The sequence below is a fragment of the Gavialis gangeticus genome, unplaced genomic scaffold, assembly GCF_001723915.1.
Source record: "Gavialis gangeticus isolate Ggan-Ray unplaced genomic scaffold, GavGan_comp1, whole genome shotgun sequence".
Classification (NCBI taxonomy): domain Eukaryota; kingdom Metazoa; phylum Chordata; order Crocodylia; family Gavialidae; genus Gavialis; species Gavialis gangeticus.
Window position 1 is genome coordinate 23734288 of NW_017728992.1, and position 19884 is coordinate 23754171.

At 45.3% G+C, this 19884-nt stretch overlaps 1 protein-coding gene and 1 long non-coding RNA gene across 3 annotated transcripts in view; one reads left to right on the top strand and one right to left on the bottom strand.

The window, feature by feature from the left end:
* LOC109300644 overlaps window positions 1–2368 on the top strand; it is an 8186-nt gene extending 5818 nt beyond the window's left edge. Inside the window, exon 2 of the long non-coding RNA XR_002098291.1 lies at window positions 994–2368. This is a non-coding gene — a long non-coding RNA (uncharacterized LOC109300644). The remainder of the gene's footprint in view (window positions 1–993) is intronic.
* ZNF622 (zinc finger protein 622) overlaps window positions 1–19884 on the bottom strand; it is a 28953-nt gene that overhangs the window by 8349 nt on the left and 720 nt on the right. The window contains exons 2-6 of one of the 2 annotated variants that reach the window (XM_019521382.1): window positions 14452–15076; window positions 12008–12250; window positions 10601–10763; window positions 8391–8503; window positions 2636–2779 (exon numbers count right to left, since the gene is read on the bottom strand). In XM_019521382.1, coding sequence (XP_019376927.1) covers window positions 2636–2779; window positions 8391–8503; window positions 10601–10763; window positions 12008–12250; window positions 14452–15067 — 1279 coding nt within the window. In that variant the 5' untranslated portion in view covers window positions 15068–15076. Of the gene's footprint in view, window positions 1–2635; window positions 2780–8390; window positions 8504–10600; window positions 10764–12007; window positions 12254–14451; window positions 15077–19884 lie in introns of both variants that reach the window. The other variant, XM_019521375.1, reaches the window with a different exon arrangement.

Here is a 19884-nt window from a genome sequence, read left to right on the forward strand (position 1 = left end):
GTCTGTCCCAGACCCTGTCCTGGTTTAACTTAAACCAGACTGCCCCAGCATCCCAGATGCTTGTTAGCCCTGGGACGGGGCTATCAGCTCCACAGCAGGGCTGGCCCGCCCCTCTGCTCCCTGGCTAGAGCTCTGGTAGCATGTGGTATGCTAGCTAATGCTGAGAGGTATCTGTGTAAGGCAGACAGGACAAAGGCAGACAGGTCAGTGTCTGCTCAGGGCTTTTTGGAGCTAATGAACAAGTAGCTGGTAACGTCCCTCCATTCCTTCCTTGTAAAAAAGTTGTTTAAGAAGAGCCTGAACTAATGAGAGGGGTTTTTGTTTTGCTGATGGGCTGATAAATGCTATGCAACTCCCTGCTGTGTAAGTAAATGCCACAGTAGGGACTCTGTCCCTGGTCAGAGGAGCAGCAAGGAGGGTGGATGACCCCTTCCTAATCAAAGTGTCCTGCTGGGGCCAGGCCACACCCGCCCCCTCAGTTCAGTGCTACAAAAGGGAAGGGAAGGAAAGGCTGCTCTAGTGCCCCACCAGCTTCTAGCCTTAGCCACTGCAGGCATATGCCTACATTTCCTCAGTCCAGAGGTGATGTTTGTGTGGTTACAAACTGGTTCACCCTAACCAGGTTAGACTAACCTGCAAGGATTGAATCAATTCAGGCTCAGCCTTTTTGAATGTCTGTCCCTAGCCTTAAAGTCTAAGGACCAGTCAACTGAAGAAAAGTTTACCAGTTACAGCAATCCAAGGCCTAGCCCATAACTCCCCTGCCTCTGGCAACAGACAGCTGCCCTATCCCCACACTTCTGGCAGGTCTGGTCTCCCACCTTACACTTCTCTGGTTTGTACCTGTTCTAGTGCAAGAAAGCCACCAGCTGCTGAAAGGACCATTCCAGCCAGCAGAAGGTATGTGAATGCCTATAGAAGAAGACTTATTTCACTCAGCAGAGATGTAGCGCTGCTGACCAAAAGAAGCTGAGAATGTTGATATAGTCAAAGGTTTATCACCAGAACTCAAATTTTGCCAGCACAGCTTTATACTCTAGACTAAGTCTAATTATGCTGTGAGAAGTAAACTGATAATTATAGCAGTACATATCCCCTCTATGAGCACTCTCATTCCAGCATAAGAGAAGGGTTTTTTTTATTTCAGCTCAACGCCTTCCCAAGTCACTTAACAGAAAAAATGGTATTTTGAATCAGTGTCCTTATAGGGGGTCATAGCAGAGAAATTATTCATTGAAAGTCATGCATCAGGTAAATGACAGTTTAATCTCCCTTCCCCCAGGCCCTCATCTTGCTACAGAGCTGTCTATGAGCACAGGGGTTTCCCTACAAAGATCATTTATAGGATCAAGTTCCTGTTGTTATGAAGGAACTTGGTTTCACAGTGGCTTGTACCATCTATCTGAAAAAAAACAGAGCTGAATTAAATGAACAATGTGAATTTTTCAACTCTTTCCATTCAGAGATCTCAAATGCTCCTTTCAGTTGGCCTAAGTTATTTTACTAAACAATGGCAACATGTCATTCTTAGCATATACGCTATTCAGCAACCATTCTCTGCAAGTGAATACAGATCTCATAATTGTTCTCTGACTAGGTTGATAACTGTCAGATGGTTCGTTCATGCAGGGTTACGTAGTAGTGTACTGAAGGGCAAGAATAGAAGCTGTTAGCTCTGACAATGCCAATCATAAATGGATCAGTAATCTTAATTGCAACCAACCAACCAACTCTGGCAAAGAAAAGCTGACCATTAGTCTCAATACAAATGTCTGTAACCCACTGCTCCCAAGCAAGGTTAAAATGCCACATCTAGAATTAAATTCTAGGCTAATCTTCCATGAGACCTTCTCTAATATTTAATCTGCAATTAAAGACACCAGGACTACAGAGGCTAAGGTATCAGATGCTGGGCAGAGCAGCAGCGAAGATTAATATACTGGCAAACTCCAAGGAGAACAAATGACAGTGGGAAACTGGGAAAGGGCTGAGAGAGGGATTGATATTAGCAGATGAAGCAGAGTATCATTTGTACAACTGTTGAATGGTAACAACTTCCATTTCAAGCAAGCCAATTCCTTTGCTTTTGTTTCAAGCTAGGTCTCTGGTTGCAGTTCAGGCTGGATTCACCCCTGCAAATTTCATTTTACACCACTGATGTAAAATGAAGACTTAGGTGCATCTCTTGCAACAAAAAAACCAGCATGGGCATGACTGGTCTGTGTGTGTGCAGGGGCTGCCTTTCTGAAAAAAAATACAATGGGATGTTAAAGCATGAATGGAATGACACGCGTCTACAAGGGATTCTGTTCATTTACCAGAAATAAAAAGACTTGCACAGGAGCAATACCAGGAGGCTGGAGAACGTGTGAAACCCTTGCAATAGCATAGCAACAGAACTTAGCTTCTCTCCTCCATCTTTAACTGCCAGCAGCCTGTCTTCCTGCTGGCAGAACTGGTACTGCTCCTTGCTAGGAAGCGAGGCAGTGAATCTGCCAGCACAAAGCGATTACTGAAAGAATTCAATGCCTTCATTTCTAGAACAACAGCACAAGACAACATCTTCAAAAGCACTGACTGATAAGATGAGAGTTAGTTCAAAGGTTTAATAAGTCCATTTAATTCTTCCACATACCTGTCCCACTGGTCCAGCCCAAAGCCTTGTACTGCTGCAACACCCTGCCCACAGCCTTCTTATTTTTAGCAACAGCCACTGCTCTTGACAAACCAAAGCGCTGCTTGTAGTATCTCATCAAAGAACGGTGACCAACTCTGGCACCTGTTACACAAGAGGACAGGTTATAGTGACAAAAAAAAAGCATGATGGGGCAACTTCTGAAGTCAACAAATCCAGTTCACCACAAAAGACTCAGGAAAATAACAATGTTAAGAAGAACTTTTTAAGACTCTCTGAAGTTTTAAGACTCTAAGGACCGTGACAGAAGTGTGTGATTAATGTAGGAGCTCCTCTAGTGCACTTTATGTTGGAGACAGGAAAGGTAGAATGCTACACTTCAAGAGACCTGCCACGCAGGTAAAGAACCGGCTCCCTGAAAATTTAATGAAAGGCAGAAAATTCAAGGGAGATGGATGGTCCAAAATTACTGATCCAGAACTGATAGATTCTTAAGGCCCAAAGGCAGCCTTTCTGACCGTCTTCACACAGCTCATTAAAATTTCCACTGTAATGCCTGCCTTGAGTCCAATGTCTTCTGACTGATGGCTCTTATTTAGAAAGCCATCAGATCCTGTTTTAAAGATCAATGTGCTAATGACAACTCAATATACTTAGTAAAGTTCTCTGCTTCTTGCAAATCAATGGAGAGGAACAATGAAATCTCACCTGTGCAGAACTGCATAAGAGAAGGGCGGAAATGGGCCCCTCATGTGCTACCTAATGACTACACCCATTCCAAGTGTGTGCATTATCGTTACTTGCAAGGCCCCACAGTCACAGGGGATTCATTTCAGTTCCATGGCACAGAGCCTTCCATCTCCTAAAAATGCCAGGCAAACGTTGATCACCACATTCTCTGGTTCAGGTGTTGCGAGATAGCTTTCCTGTTACATTTTCTTGTCAAAAAGAGATCACAAAGTCCTTACGGCACTCAAGAGGTCCGCTACTAGAATTCTAGAGTAGCTTGATTTCATTACAAACAAGGCACAGAGTGTTAGTCCTTTGATGGAAGAAGTATTATTCCCCATCCCTGTATCTTTTAAGAATGCTGATAATTTGGGAGGCTGGCTAAGTAGTAAAAAGAAACTACATAGGGAAAATAAAGTGACTGAATAGGCAAAGCCCTCTGCTCACAAAAATCTAGTACAGACCCCAGATTCTAAGCACACTATAGGTTGCAGAGTAAGAGTTCAATACTCATATGAACTCTTGTAAGCATTATTTAAGTCTTCAGGTACCGACAGGACCGGATTAACCTTTCAGTGGGCAAACTCATAAGCCCCTAACTTAATACTGTATACTTATATTACTTTTTCACTCAGTAATATGTAAAATAGGCACAGCTGGGCTTCACTTAGGCCCCTAGGCATGTACCTAGTTTGCCTCTTAATCCGGCCCTGGGTACTGCAGGATCCAGGACATCAAAAGCCGACATATAAAAAAAAGCTTGAAGGGCAAATTCCCACCATGGCTGAAGGACAGACTTGTTTCCACGAGGGTAAGCACCTGCTACAAGCAAAAAAATATTTGTTTTCTGATCTTGTCCACACCTGCAAACTGTGGTTTGGCAAAATATCAGCTTTTATATTTCCCCAAAGTGAGGCAGACGGATGTTCATTAACATGACAAATGGTTTGTCTTAGTAACAGCACTGAAACACTAATTAAGTACAGCAAGTGTTAATTGCAGCCTCAAGGAAAAACTGCCACCATGCCATCCCTGCCTCCCTACTAGAGCATGATGAAAACTAGATTTTCCCTTTCAAAAGTACTGTGCCAGGATGTGTGCTCGTCACTCACTGGATTTCACAAATATCATTTAATTACTGCTTGTCATCACAATGAGGAGATCCAGATAGTGCCAGAGAAGGGTCTGGCACTATATTTTTTATTACTTTGATTCCCCTAAATGTGCTCTTTTCCATCCCCTGTTAATCTGTCCTTGCACTCTGCGCAATTATCTACAAGCCTTGCAATCAGATAAATTTAAAAAGACTCCTGCTGTTAAAGTAGCAGGTTAACACATATGCTAGGTGACCTGTGTTTCACATCAGCCAAATCTACTTTGGCAGTGACAGAAATGAAGCCTTCAGTGCTAGGACATAGATGCCTGGAGAAATGAACTCTTGAGCTCTACTCTCTAGGACTCTGTAGATCCATATGGTGATGCCATAAAAAACACTTTTATCTAAAGTCCTTATCACACTCCCACGCAATAAAACAGAGACAGAACCTCTGCAGAGATGTCTGCCTTCCTATGGCTACATGTTTTAGAATAAAAAAAAAAAAAAATACATTTCCAGTCTCACACTGCCCCCTAATGGTTTCCTGTCATGGATCATTGGACAGCTCAACCAGTAGCACCTTACTTGCTGTCGTGATTTATTGAGAAATGTAGCTTGCCACTCCAGGCACCTTATTTCCCAAATTTCTCATCATAAACCTAAAAGGTGACCAAACACTACTAAAAATACCTGGGTACTTTTTTTCTCTTTTTTGCTACTTTACCATAAGTAATAGGGGCTCATGAAGTTCTGTATTGGTTTTGTCTCTTAAGCCTTTGAGAGCTCCCTTAAAAATATGGCAGATCAGACGGGATGACAAAGATGATTGTGGCAGAAGGCCATCTCTGTTTCTCCCCAAAAACTCTGCCCTGTGACAATTTGGTTAAGATGGGCCCTGCAGAGGGTACACACCTTACCCCATCTCTTTAGGTAACCTGAGCTGGATACATTCCTGAGGGAGCGGGGAAACCTGCTCCCTCTGCCTATATGACTGGCATCACATACTTGGGTGAGAGGCTTGGGCTCCCTGGGGAGCTAGGAATTGCCAGTCTGCCCAGCAACTGGTGATGGGTTACCCTCAGGCTAGCGGGTGTGCTCCAGGAAGGGGTTTGGCCAGACATGAGGCACCCCCAGGGAGGCACTTGGAGCCTGGAAGGTGGTCAGGCGCAGTAAAGGTGGATGGCTCAATGCAGGAGCACCCCCTACTGGCCTGCCACAATGATGACATTGCACATTTTTAGGGAACCTTGTCTTGTTTTTACTTTACCCTACTCTGTGTTCTTACACCACACTCTTCACAAGAGTGGCCTAGCACTGTGCAGCTTCAAACTCAGTCATGTAAAACAGTCTGAAATGGTTCAAGACACAGCATCTGCTTTCCCTTCTAATTTACCCCTAAACACTTCCCTTGTATGTCACTGTGGGTGATCTACAGCAAACAGACAGGGAAACTATGGCACTAGTTGCCACTCCAAAAGAAAGATTTTCAAAGGCACAAAGGGAAATTAGACAGCTCTCCAAATTCTCCTGAGTCACCCTTGTGCTGCAGTTAAACAAAACTTGAAATCTTCCAGTTCTAGCAATTTTAGGGCTTAGTTGCTCCTACATAATAAATAAAACATTTCTAAGCATATTGTTAATTTAAGCCGGGTCCCTTTAACTCAGGGGCAGGCAATTACTTCTGGCGGAGGGCCACTTACCCAGTTTTGGCAGGCTGTCGAGGGCTGCATGGGTAGCCCCGCCCCTTGACAGGTGCCCCACCCCCTGGTCACCATTTTGGGACCCATGTCCCAGGGCCAGCACTGGTGGGGCCCAAAGCAGGGTGCAGGCTGGCAGGGGTCTGTGGAGCCAGGCTAGGCTGCACCAGCAGGGAGAGGGGGGAGCTGGCCCAGCTCCACAGAGCTCCTGCTGGCTGGGACTCTGTGCTCCTGCCATCCCGCTCTGGGTCCCGCCAGCACTGGCCCTGGGACACCAGTGCAGGCCCCGTGCTCCCACAGGCTCCCACACCTGCTCACTCCCAGTGGTCCCTAGCCCCACAGAACAGGCAGGGGGCAGCACACAGCCCCGACCCCCTGATCGCCAGCAGGGAAGAAGCTGGTGCTGAGCACAGGGAAAAGTGGTCTCTCACCTGCCCCATGGCCAGCGCTCCCTGATGCAGTCACTCGCATGCCACGCAGGGCTGTCTGGAGCAGGCATAGGCAGCCCCATGCAGGCTTCAAGCGGCTACAGCACAGGGTGCCGGCCCTGGGGCAAGCGAGAGGCCACTTTTCCCTACGCTCAGCACCAGCTTGTAACCTGGCCCCGCTGCCAACCTGGGCTCTGTGCCAGCTCCGCGCTCACCCATCAGCAGCTGCAGCCCCCCCACTTGCCGCGTCGGGCAGTGTTGGCTGCTGCTGCCCGCCCAGAGCTCATGTGCTGGGCAGCCCAGAGAAGGCAGTCGCAAACACTGCCCAGTGTGACAAGTGGAGGGGGCTGCACCTGCTGTTGCCACACGCAGCCCCAACAGGTGAGCCCAGAGCCGGCATGGGGTCCAGGCTGGCAGTGGGGCCGGGTTACAAGGTGGTGCTGAGTGGGTGTGGGGGGAGGGAAGCGGCCCTCGCCCACCCCATGGCTGGCACCCCACGCTGGAGGCACTTGCAGCACATGTGGGGCTGCCTGTGCCTGCTCAGAACAGCCCCATGCAGGCTGCGAGTGGCTGCAGTGCAGGACGCCGGCCACAGGGCAGGGGAAGGGCTACTTGCCTCCACGCTGGGAAGGAGCCCAGGGAAAAGCTAAGCACGGGGGTGGGAAAGTGGCCCCTCACCCACCCCGTGGCTGGCACTCCCTTTCTGGCATTACCTTTCTGGGGTTAAAAATCCCAACCAACCAGCCACCCTGGCTATTAAAGTCACACTACACATGAGTGGAGGCCAATCTTTTTGGCAGGCATACTACAAATTAGCCTCATGCCCTCCCCACATACCACGCTGATCCCCTTCCCCTGCTGCAATCTGCTGCTCTGCTTTCTGCTCCCTACCCTATCTGCCACTGTGCTGCCTGTCCTCTCTACAATCTGCCACGTGTCATATACAGAAGTGACCTGTACCCCCTTGTGGCACTCATGGCCCCCCTGCTACACACCCACTTTATTCATTATAAACAGAATAAAAGATGAAAAAACAAATGGGTACACAAAGGCAGTCCCCCACTACAGATAATCTTTAAAGAGACCACCCCCTCAAATGGGAGGTGCCACAATTTACCCATTTCAAGTGACAGATTAAGAACTCTAAGACTGACAGAAAAAGTAACCTTTTCCCCCTCCAAAGACAGTACCAACAGTACTTCCCAGGGTAATGGAAAAGGCTGAACTAAAACATATACAGCGTATATCCAAGCACCATTGCAGAGTACCATGCTTATGGCATAGCATGTAATGTGCAGCATATCTTATCGATGTAGAAGGAAATCAATACCTGAATAAGTCATTGCTAATGCATGTCAAACTGATGTGACCAGGCCATATAATGCCAAACTATTTTGGGGAAAAAAACCTAGCAAACTCGCACCTTCTCCCAGAAAGACTGTACTGAAATATACAGGCTCCTTGGGTGTAAATGAGTCAAAGTAACATAAAATCCCAACAAAATGAAGCCAAAGACAATGCCAGAGGCAACCAAACTCATGAAAAGAAGTCTTCTGTATCTCAGGTTCAGATGGCCAATAAGCATAACCTAAACTCAAACAAAGGAAATAATTCCAAACAAAGGAAATAATTCTTCAGTTTGATAACAGAAATAACAAAATTCAGTGACAACTGAATGCAAAACCATTTGTTTCACATCAGCAAATGAAATCTACCTGACAGCGTGTCCCTGCTTGCAATAGCTGCAAATACAGCACTTCCAGAGTGACAAGGTATCTTTGATGGAGGATTTTTACTGTGCCTACCTGAAGGGAGAATCAGCTCCATCGTGTCATCGTCGTATTCTAAATTTTTCTCTGATGAGAGATCTTTACACATTTCCGCATCCTCCCCTTCCTTGTATTCAGGGTAACTGGTCCTGTGAAACAACAGCAACAGCAGCTATATGACATGTGATCACCCGGTAAAGCCCATCTTAGAACCACTTTGCATAAAACAAGCGCACTGTAAATCTGTAGAGACCAAGAAAGCTGCCAGGCTCCATCTAAAGAAGGGGTTTCACCATAACATCTATATTTCAATATCAGCCGTAATCACAGATTCCCTTTCCTCCTCCCCATTCAGTGGCACAAAGTCTGAAGCTGCAAAATGAGTGCTAAGGAAAAGGCAGCATAGAGCAAACACCTTGGTCTGCAGCAATTCCCAGACCATGCTTGGAAAGCAACTGCCACCATGACAGACATTTTCAAGAGCAAAATTAATATAGCTGAACAAAAGCTCTTCCCTTCACCTGTGCTTGAAAATACATACATACATACATACATACATACATGTTAGACCAAAGCTCTTCACATCAGCTCCTGCTAAGTTTAAGAACCCAGAACAGACATTTAGTCAAGAATACCTCCTCCCTTCCTTCTTCTAAGACAGGGGTGCTCAACCCGCAGCCTGTGGAGCTCACTACAGGTATGTTAATTTGAGGTGGGACAGTGGTGTCACCACTACCCCTCCGCCAAATTTCCAGATGCACAGGGAGCCCTGCACCCTGTATCTGGTGCTCAATTCCAGAAAGCAGGGGTGGGCAGGGATAGTTCTGGGCCCCTGGGACCCAATTCCAGTGTGCTGAAGTGGGAGAGGGTAAGGCCAGGCCCCCAGGGACCAATCCTGGTGGGAGGGAGGCAGCACCAGGGCCCTGGGACCCAATCCCAGCCTGCAGGGGTGAGAGGGGACAGTGCCAGGCCCCCAGGACACTCTATCTGTGCACTGGGCTGGGAGAGGGTACTGCCAGGCCCCTGTGAACCAATCCTGGCACACAGGGGTGAGAGAAGGTAGTGCTAGGCTCCAGGGCTGCTCCCTGTGGGGGAAGCAGGGAGGGGGTGCTGCCATGTCCCAAAGCCTGAACCTGGCACATGGAGCTCAATCTGGCCTACAGACCAACCTTGCCCCAATTACGTAGTCTGCAGGGCCAAAAGGTTGAGCACCACTGTTCTAAGAGGATACAGACAGAAAATGGAGTAAACATTAAAGCTACACAAAAGCTTCAAGTGCAATCACACAATACCTTTTCCTGGGGGTAATTTAGCTCAGGTTCTGCTCTCGAATAAAATTACACCAGTGCCTGGCATGGACACATAAACAACTCTCTGGAGATACATGATGGCAGTAGGCACTGTTAAGGCACCTCACCCTTTGGTGTCAGGAAGCCTGTTCATATTGAAGAAATGGCTACAACTAATGACAGCTGCAGACAAACAACAGATACACGGGTGTAACTTACCTTTACTTTCAAGTAATTTGACTTTACTCTAAAGGAAATATGGAACAGACACTATGTAGAGCTCTACCCCAACTTAATTCATTCTATTCCAAGGTAAGCGCGTCTCAGAAAGTACTAAATAACTATCCAACAGTGTAAGGTAACCAGCATACCAAGTGTATGCATATGCAACTGCAGCCATCTGAAGAAGGCTTCTGTTGTTTGGAAAACTGGGAAAATTCTGGCAGCAACCATCTCCCCCCCTTCATCGTCTGCTGACATATGATGCATCTACAGTAGGGAACTCTACTACCATTATTAATGTGGCAGCAGCCCCATGATATGCATTTTGGCCTTTGTATTCCTTTATAACCTCAAGGCCTTTGCTCATGTACAGAAAACTGAACAAGACAAAGCACTAGGGAATGAACTGTATTGTACTGAAATCAGCAATTGGACATACAAGATAGCATTTTAATCGGTAATACTGATGGTAGCGATGCACCTGTTTACTTGGAAAGATTCTGTTAACAGATTAAGAACAGTAAGAAAAAGCTTACAGGTGTTTAGAAATCAACTGAAAGAAATACAAGAAAGTTTCCTGATCAGCAAGTATATTTTTTAACTAGTATCCCAAGAAGAAATACCAGAAAGAGGCCTCATGGCTAAAAAGATTAGTAGTAGATGCAACTGGTTCTAAGTTTGACTGGGTTCTCTCTCCATTTCTGTCCATGCAAGATGGAGAAAGAACTTCCTTACCTGAAATCATAGTAGTCTGCAAATTCCAAGGCTGCATCCCCATCTATGAAGAGCTTACAGTGGCTTTTGTCATTCATGTGAGCCTGCACAGCTTCTGTCGAGTAGAAGGATTTACCCTTCTCATTACACCACAGACAGATCTTCCCAATGCCAACTTTCTCTCCTGGAAAAAGGGAATGCTTGGAGTTTACAGTCTCTCTGATAATCAGCTGTAGTTGTTGATCTGCAGGCATGAAACCTGAGGCAGACCAAGTGACTTACTCCAAGTTAAAACTATCACTGCCAGGAATTAGATTACAGCTCTGATTTCCCTGTTCCCTAACCACAAGGCTTCCTCTAGAAAGAAGCCTGTATGTTTAAAGGAGATTTCAGATGACAGAACAAAAAGACCCCACATATGCTAAGCAAAGCCTCCCAATGCAACACCCAGTTTTCTATTAAATGCTATAAAATGCTTTAATTATGGTCATTTACTTGCTTATCCAAAACAGTCATTTTCTGTGCCAAAAGTTCTTCTCAATATCTGCTCCTTGTGGCTGTAGAGAGCAGAGATTAACAGTATTCTAGTTTGGTCAGAGTAATCATTCCACCTACCATGCTTTGCCACCTTGGCTTAACTGATGTGGTTTGGAAAATGTCCATGTTGTCATGCACTACTGGAGGAGCAAAACTGAGGACTGAGCACTTTCAGTGTAAATATTTTAGCACCTGGTTGATTCAGGCACTGCAAAACTGATGCAGGAATCTGCTCACTGTTAGAAATCTGGCCACAAACTAACATGTGAGCACAATTATTTCACACCTGCTTACTGTGGAGGGGGAGGGGGACCTCACATCCATTGTTCCCTCTAAGGTGTGTGGTGTGCACAGCTGCACAGGCACACCTGGCAGCATGGCATGAGCCATATCCACTAGAATTAAGCCATGTATTTTCATGAAAACGAGCAATGCCATATGACAGGGATCATCAATCTCCAGCTCATGGGCCAGATCCAGCTTGCAGGTTCCCCCACAAATCCAGAAATTTGGAGGCAGACGAGCATCCCCACCACCAAATTAATAATCTCCACAGGGCTAATTCAGCCCTGGCTGGGACAGCCCCACACAGAGGGACTGGGCTCTGCTCCCACACAGCTGGATCAAGCTGAGGCCTGATCCAGCTGGGCAGAAATGGCCCAGCCAGAGCCCAATCCAGCCACATGAAATCAGGCCCAGGCTGGGCCAGTACCATGTACCGGATCAGGCCCACAGACAGGATCTAGCCCACAGGTAGAGGTGGGACCAGTCATCTGACCCACAGTCCAAAAAAGCTGGGTTCCACTGTCATACGACACTGCAGTCATGCCTCAACTCTCAGAGATATTTACTGAAAGAATACAGGATGTTTATCCCGGTTCAAAGACTTACCCAAGTACTTAATCAGCCCTCTGAGATCCATGAGGTATTCTATATCTGGAATAAAGAAACTGTGGACTTTTGTCATGTGGGCCACATTTTTCATGAGAGAGCTTGAATGGTGAAGACAAAACAAGCAGTCCATGGCTGGTATTGCACCCATGGCTGGTGTTCCTTCAGTGTCAACCTGCTCATCATCTTCCATCTCAGCACCTTCAGTGTCTAAGTCTTCATCTGAATCCACATCCTCCCAGCCTTCTAATGCAGAACACACCAGGTTACATCATATTTTTCCAAGTAAATGTGCTATACGAATGTAATTCGTGCTCTCCTGGGTAGAATAGATGCGTTAGCAAGTCACTTTTTGTCCTGGCATGGCGTGGATCCCCCTTTCACCACCCACCTACCTGTCTCACACTTTGTCCCCCATTCGCTCTTATCCTCACTGCCACACATTTTCATTTTCACAGACCTGTATTTTGCATATTGGCTTCTATTCTACCCAGGAGAGCAGGCTTAGGAATGAACACCTCTGATAAAGAGGCAAACACATAAAATGCTTTGACTTCTGAGCACTGGTTGGTGAAGTTGCAAATGCTATCACTGTCAATAAAACAGACTTCGAACATCTATTTGCACACTGAAGGCAAGGCTGCCTTTGAAAGTAGAGGTGAACCGATAAAGATTTTCTTGGCTGATACAGATAGCCAATTATTAATTAGCTATACCGGCAGATACCAATCCGATAGCCGATTTATAGGAACGCAGCCAGGCAGCATGGAGAGCAGCATGGATACGATGTCCAGGGTCCCCAGCCAGAAGGCATACTGCATTTATTGGTGAATGTGATCGGCTACACTGGCCAAAAAAAAGCCCATAGCCAATAACATTAATTTTCCTTTTATTGGTGCCTATCTAATACGCAACCAATGTGTCAGTGCAACTCTAATAGAAAGGCTACCAGACGAAAGAACAGTGCCTCAAATTTGTTTTTCTATGAAAATCCTGCTACTATATTTTTACACCACACAACATTACAACCCAAGGAACAGACTATTAAAACCAACATGCTTCCGTCGGGAATAGGAGGGCTGCTATTTTGAGTCCCAGCTCAGTAGTGACATTTATTACAGCAAAGATCCTCTTTTCATTAACATGGCTTTGCGCCAATGGGAATAAGTAAACAAACAAATAAATAAAAAGTGACCTATAAGCACAGTCTTGAAGCAATGAGATAGACAAATGTTTTCAGGTCACTTTCATGAGTTTCACAGAGAAAAAAAACCCAACACAACAGGGAGCAGAAAAAGATTCCTCACACTGCCCTGTCAACACACTCCATGTTTCCCTTGGGCAAGGGCATCACATCTAGGAATAAAAGGATTCCAAGACACTTATTTTCTGTATCAAGGGAGAGGGCTGCTTGTGGCATGTTCATCTAGCTACACAAAAGACAGAAAATTTACTTTGCTAATTCGCTTAAACACTGTCAGAGGTAACTACTGTGAACTACCAGCCTGGACAGGTGCATGATGCAAGATGAAACAGTGCCACTGTAGGGGACAAAATTCTAGCTTAAAAAACCTGGAACTGAAAATCCTTTCAGGATGTGGTTTGGCGAATAAACAGCACCAATAGAAAACATTAAGCATTTGATGCAAAAAGATTAAATAACTTACTGAGATTCAGTGCCACTTTTTAGTAATAATACATTAATACAGGAAAGTTACAAGTTGGCTCCTGCTTTACATCCCTTCCAAGATCCAAATTCAGATATGCGCATTACCCCTACAACAGGATGACAATAGGCCTAGCTGTTAAAACAGATGGGGCCTGATTCCTCAAGCTGTCAAGGGAATCACACTAGCATACAACGGCTCTAACAGAGTAAATTTCATGGACTGCTTCTATGCACCTAAAGGCAGCAACAGAGAGAGAAGGGAAAAAGTAGCCTCTATTCCTTAGAAACTGCAAAACTTCCCATTTCTCCCTGCAATAGGTAAATAAAACAATGGATGAGATACTGGACACTAAATGCTGACTGTTTTTTTCCATTTTCATGGCCAGAACATTTTTTTGCTATCTTCCTCGGTGCGGGCTTTCTTTTGAAAACTCCCATTGGCAACTGCATGTTTATAATAGTTTATCCAGCAAATTAACTGCCCGCAAAGTTTAGCACCTCCTTATTCCCACCACTCACTGAGGTCCAGGATTATGAAGACCAAACATTTAGTAAAAACATTATATTTTGCTTTGCCCTGCTACAGAAATCTGCATTTTTTTTAAGACTACAAAGTTTAAACATGAAGTAGTAAAAGAGCCTTTTTATGCCTTGGAGAGGAAATTTTTTAAAACAAAACAAAAAACCAAAAACTAAAATGAGACGCTTCTACCTGAAAAAACAACCAACACTTGCTATAGCCCAAGCCACCTTCTACCTGCTTGCTGGTTCTTACCTTCCTCCATATCTTCATCTTCTTCCTCCTGTTCTACTTGCTGTTTGACCAACTTTTTTGCCTGTTGTTCAAACCACTGGATCCGAGGAGGCTTTTCCAGTCGCTCTCTGCTTTGAGAGAGACTGGGACCTCCAGCAGGAGCTAGAGAGCTGCTTGTGTCAACGGGAAGCAAGGGCATCTTCTTTGGCGAGGAAGATGGCTGGGGCCTGATGGCTTGCTGAATGGCTGCATTCATAGCATCTTTGTTTAGGTTTTCAGGAACCAGCCCCTTCTCCAGGTTTTTCTCATTTAAGGTTTCAACCTTCTTGCTGATGGCCTCAACAGCTTTCTTCTCAAGCTCCAGGTGCTTCTTGGACTTCAGGTGATTCTCATAAGCATTGAAAGTGGAGAACCGCTTGCTACAGGCTGTACAGTATGTGGCAGTGATTTTGCCCTGCTCCTCTGCCACTGCCCTCTGCGCTAGGACGCGCTCTTGGAAGTTCTCGGCAGTGACGGGAGGCATGTCAGCGACCTTCCGCTTCAGGTTATACCTGTGCCAGTCAGTTTTGTAATGAGCACGTTGAATATCAGCATCCTTGAAAGCCACACGACAAGTGATGCAAGTGTAAGCTGCCATGATTGGAACCTGAAAAAAGGAAGCGTGTGAAGATAAAGAAATCAAAACCAGCCTTTCTAGAGAAAGGAAGTGTAGGGCAAGGGAGCACCAACTGCTGCAATTCTACTGTGGGCAAGGTTGGTTTTTTTTTAAATGACTAAATAGTGATATAAACACGTTCTAGACACTGGAAAGGGATAAAGATGGTCACAGTCAAAGATTATTATAAATATTGTAGTCACAGACCATGCCTCCACTTTGGAAGACAGCATACAAAGACACAGATGGTCTCTTTGTGTATAGAAAACTCTGTACTTTTTGCTAAGAACCAAACTCTGAGAGTCTCTGTAGTCTGCTGCATGCAAACCAGTAAGTCTTCAAAAAATTGACACTACTAGTCTAAAAGGAAAATAAATCACACTCCCAATCAAATGCTTTCCATTCAGACACAACTAAAAGAAACTGAGAAAAGTTTCAATGGTTTCACTTCCCAGCACTGCATACAATCAGTGAGACTATGCCTTGTAGAATAAGTCAGATCATTTCAGGCCCCTGGCAAAATTAGTAGCAGTAGCAGTATAATAAAATTCAAAGTTGATTGTGTCACTTTAAAAATCAAAAGATAGCAAAATAAAATTAAAAAAAAAATAACCATGTCTCCCCTAGAGCTCAACCTATCCTATGGGATTTAACTTAAAGACAGAATAGGGCTGGAGTGGTAGTGTTGCTACGATGGTCTAGGAAATGTATGAGAGGCAAGGAATTTTAGCGATCTTTTATTGGACCAACTATATATATAGTTGGGAGAGCTGCTGCACAAGCTTTCAAGCATGAGGGCATCTGTACATTTGCTCCAGGGTTAGGGCGGAGGCAGCGTTTTAAGGCAGCTCTCGGGAGCCACTCTAACTAAAATGCTCATAGTGTTTTGTGTATTCAGTGTCCCCGCATTTCAAAATGGTGGCAGGGGCACTTTAACTAAAGCATGTTGAATGATAACCTTAATATGCAAGATGCTGCAGCAAGCTGGAGCGTTCTGATTAAAACGCTCCAGCAGACTTGATTACTCGAGATTGAATCTGTAATGACACTTTTCTAATCAGAATGTGTCAGAGCACATGTAAAACTACCGTAAGTGCCCTTCTTTAAGTCTCCTAACAGAACAGCTTTCTCCACTATAGTTGATCCAAAAGATAGCACAAAATGTCCTCGTCTCTTTGAACTAAAAGACAATGCAGTTTTAAGCCATGAGAACAGAAATACAATAGTGGAGGGAAAAACTGCTCTGAAATATACTCAGTATCTTCCAGTCCTTCCAAGACAACTGGATAGAAGCTATCATTAAACACACACACACAGCATGGGAAAGATGTTTTTAATCAGTGGGCAAGTGCATTCTGCAATGCCATCTCCTCCAGGAAGCAAACACTTGCTTTTGCTGCATTTCCTGTCTTTAAACAGCCAGGGAAATAAACATGCTATGAGAAAATGTAGGGAATGGTAAGCTGGTAGCAGTACAAAAAAAAGAAACAGAGAGTTACAAGAATCCCTGTTTGGTTTTTTTTTTGGTAAATTAAGAGTCCTCTTTACCCCACTATGAAATAACTGTGTATACAGAGAGAGTTGTTTTGCTTCAGTGTTCCTTGCTTTGTAGTTTAAGTGTTCCCTAGAGGTGCACCAATATATTGGTACATATCGGACTGGCACCAATAAAAAGAAAATAAACGTTATCGGTAATTGGCATTTTTTGGCCAGTGTAGCCAACAACGTCACCAATAAATACTGCATGTATCTGTGCAACCAGGAACGAAGCCAGGCAGCTTGGAGAACACTGTCCGAATGGTAAGTCTGTGGGGAGAGGGGGAAAGGAGGCGGGGGGACAAATTGAGGCCCCCATGGTGAAGGAGGGAGTGGGGCAGCAGCAAGCACTGCACAGCCAGGGCAGTGAATATGGCCCTGCTGGGAGCAGGACTGAGCCATGGGCAGCTCATCCAGGGGGCATGGAGTGGGGGAGGCTCCCCAACACTGCGTGCACCCCTGACAGAGACATGGGGGTCATGTATCCCCCTGGATTGGTGCGTAGGTTGAGGACAGGCTGCCCACTGCAGGCTCAGGGCCAGGGATCATGCCAACCTGTTCCCAGCGGGTGGGCTGGGCTGTGGCTGTGCTCAAGCCAGATGGCACTGGCAGCGCTGGGAGGGGATGCTACACGGTGGCTATAGCCATCCCAAAATTCCCCAAAGCTGCAGCATAGTGCTACCACCATCTGCCCTGCCTCCACCCGGTCCAAGCATAGCCCCAGCCCAGCCCCCACAAGTGGGAAGAGGCCAGCGCAGCTCCCAGCCCTGAGCCTGCAGTGAGGAGCTCTCCCTCACTGCTGATTGGTTGAGAGTGTTGTCCATCATGAGGCCCCTCCCCTCACTGCTGACTCAGAAAGGGCTGTTCGCTATGCGGGCCTGCCCTTCACCACTGATTGGCAGAGAGGGGCAGGGCCGCACAACAAGCCAATCAGCAATGAGGGGCTCCCCTTCTCACCAGTGGTGGCCCTCCCAGGTGGGCTGCATGGCCAAGCTGCAGCAGCCATGAGCATTTTATTTTTAGTCCTCCTGCCCTGGGATTTTGAAGACAATGCCTAATTTTGTGTTTTTCACCAAATCCGTAAAATTGAGAATCAGTAAGATCCTTATGTATAATGCACACAATTTCCAGCAGCTAGTTTTTGGGAAAAAGGAGCATGTGTACAAGAGAAAAGGCTGTATTTTCTATCCGTTTAGTAAAGCTATAGTCAGAACTAGAAGTTTACCGCTTCATTCTCTCTAACATCAAAAATAATATTTAACAAAATATATTGAGACCCCCCCAGAATAACTGAAAAAACTGTACATTGGGCAACTGAAAGGAATAATCCACTCTCTTTGTTGGTAAGAAAAAAAAAGAGTAGAGAATAACAATAGGATCACATGCTACTATGCCAATACTTCTATTATACATATTTACTTTCATATGTAGTTTTACCCTTAAAAATAACAGCTCAGATTGGGTGTATATGGGTCCTGGGGACAAAATTTAAATAAGACAGTTGAACTAGCTGAATCCAAACCAGATTTATAGTCTTTTAATAAAAAGGGGTTACCTTTTTTTTTTTTTGGCTGTTGGTCTCCTATTGAACCTCATTTCAGCTATCCCTGCATGACCCAAAAATCCATGGATAGCATTTTGTGCTAATCACCAGTCAGAAGAACATAATGTCATTATCATACAAGCCATGAACTATAAAACCTAAATAAAAGTGGCCTGATAATAAAAGTTGTGTCTTCATTACACATTTCCTTTTTGTGGTTTTAAATTCAACATATCCCAAAGTGCTGTTTATAAATATGTTATTATAAAATATTTATAGGTAGAAAGTAAGTGTAAAATACAGTATGTCTATACAAACCTGTTTTTCAAACTAAGCTAGGATGAGGTATATATGGTTACTTAAATGAAAACTGGAAAAGAGATCATACCTGTTGTTGCCTAGAGCAGGAACAGTGTTAACTATCGATCAGTAAAGTTAACTTCTGGCTGTTTTAATCAACACACAAAAATAACCTGACCTTATACAGCACATTTCCTCCCCAATGACCTCCAAATAACTCTTTCAAAAACACAGAACCTGTTAGTGTAGCAACCCATTTTTACAATTTACCAAGCTAACTATTCAGGTATGATGATCTTTTAACAGCCCTCAACATTTTGGCAGACAATGCTGTTAGACCTTTACAGAGAGCAGGGTATAGAGCTCTGTGCACTATGCTGGCAGCATACCTTTATGCCTCTGACAGCTTCTCAGTTCTCTCCTATTGGAACTGAACTGCAGTGCCAGGCTGCAGAACCCAGTTCTTCTTCTTCACCTTCCGAGACCTCAAATCTGGATTCTGACATGTAACACATTTAACTAGCATAATTTTACACTCATTTACTACACAACTGTAAACTACATCTGCGTCTAGGACATACAGAAGAGCAGGCAACTGCTGGCTCCTAGGAGTCAGCTAAAACCGGACACAGGAGACAGGTACACAGTAACTACTGTCTTTTCCTGGGTGCAGTGACACACAGTTATAATTTAGAAAATTTCCTTACTTAGACTACAGAGGGTGGGAAATGTGATCAACTGGGCACTGGGTCCCTCAGTTAAGCAGAAGCTGCCTATTGCTCTTCACTTAAAGGTTATCTTGGAGTTCTTCTCATGGAGTATGCCTGTGTGTTTTGAACCCGTGATCACTATAATGAGGTAACTTTATCCTAGAGGCAAGTGACACACACCAGGGACTTACCAGCCATGTCCAAACAACTGTGGCCATGTAGCATGTAGTGCTGAAGACCTATCTGTGGCATCACACACTGCACATTCACGCATTCCCCATGTTGCTACCTACCAGATCCTGGGGTCAAAAAAACCCACATGGAAAAAAAGTGGGGCAGCATATATGGCAGCAGTGCGTGCAACCCAAAACTCCAGCTGCCAGCCAGATTCCCAGCTGCAGGGACACCACAGCTGCAGCTTCCCTGATACCCAGGATCCCAAGTAAGGCGGCTAGGATCAGCACAGTTGCTGGCCCCAGCCTCCCCTACCTCACCATGCCATGTGCCAGAGCATGTGTGGCACAAGCATTCTCTTGGGTACAACCATCAGTAGCACAAGTCAAGGGGAACCAAACGTCCTTGCTCATCTGTCTGCAGCCACTTATACGTCCACTTCAGTGTGATGCTGGCAGAAAGGCAGGTTCCACCAGCATAAACACGCTGTGTGTCAGTACCCGCACGTGCCAAGTCCCATCAAAGTCTCAACAGGG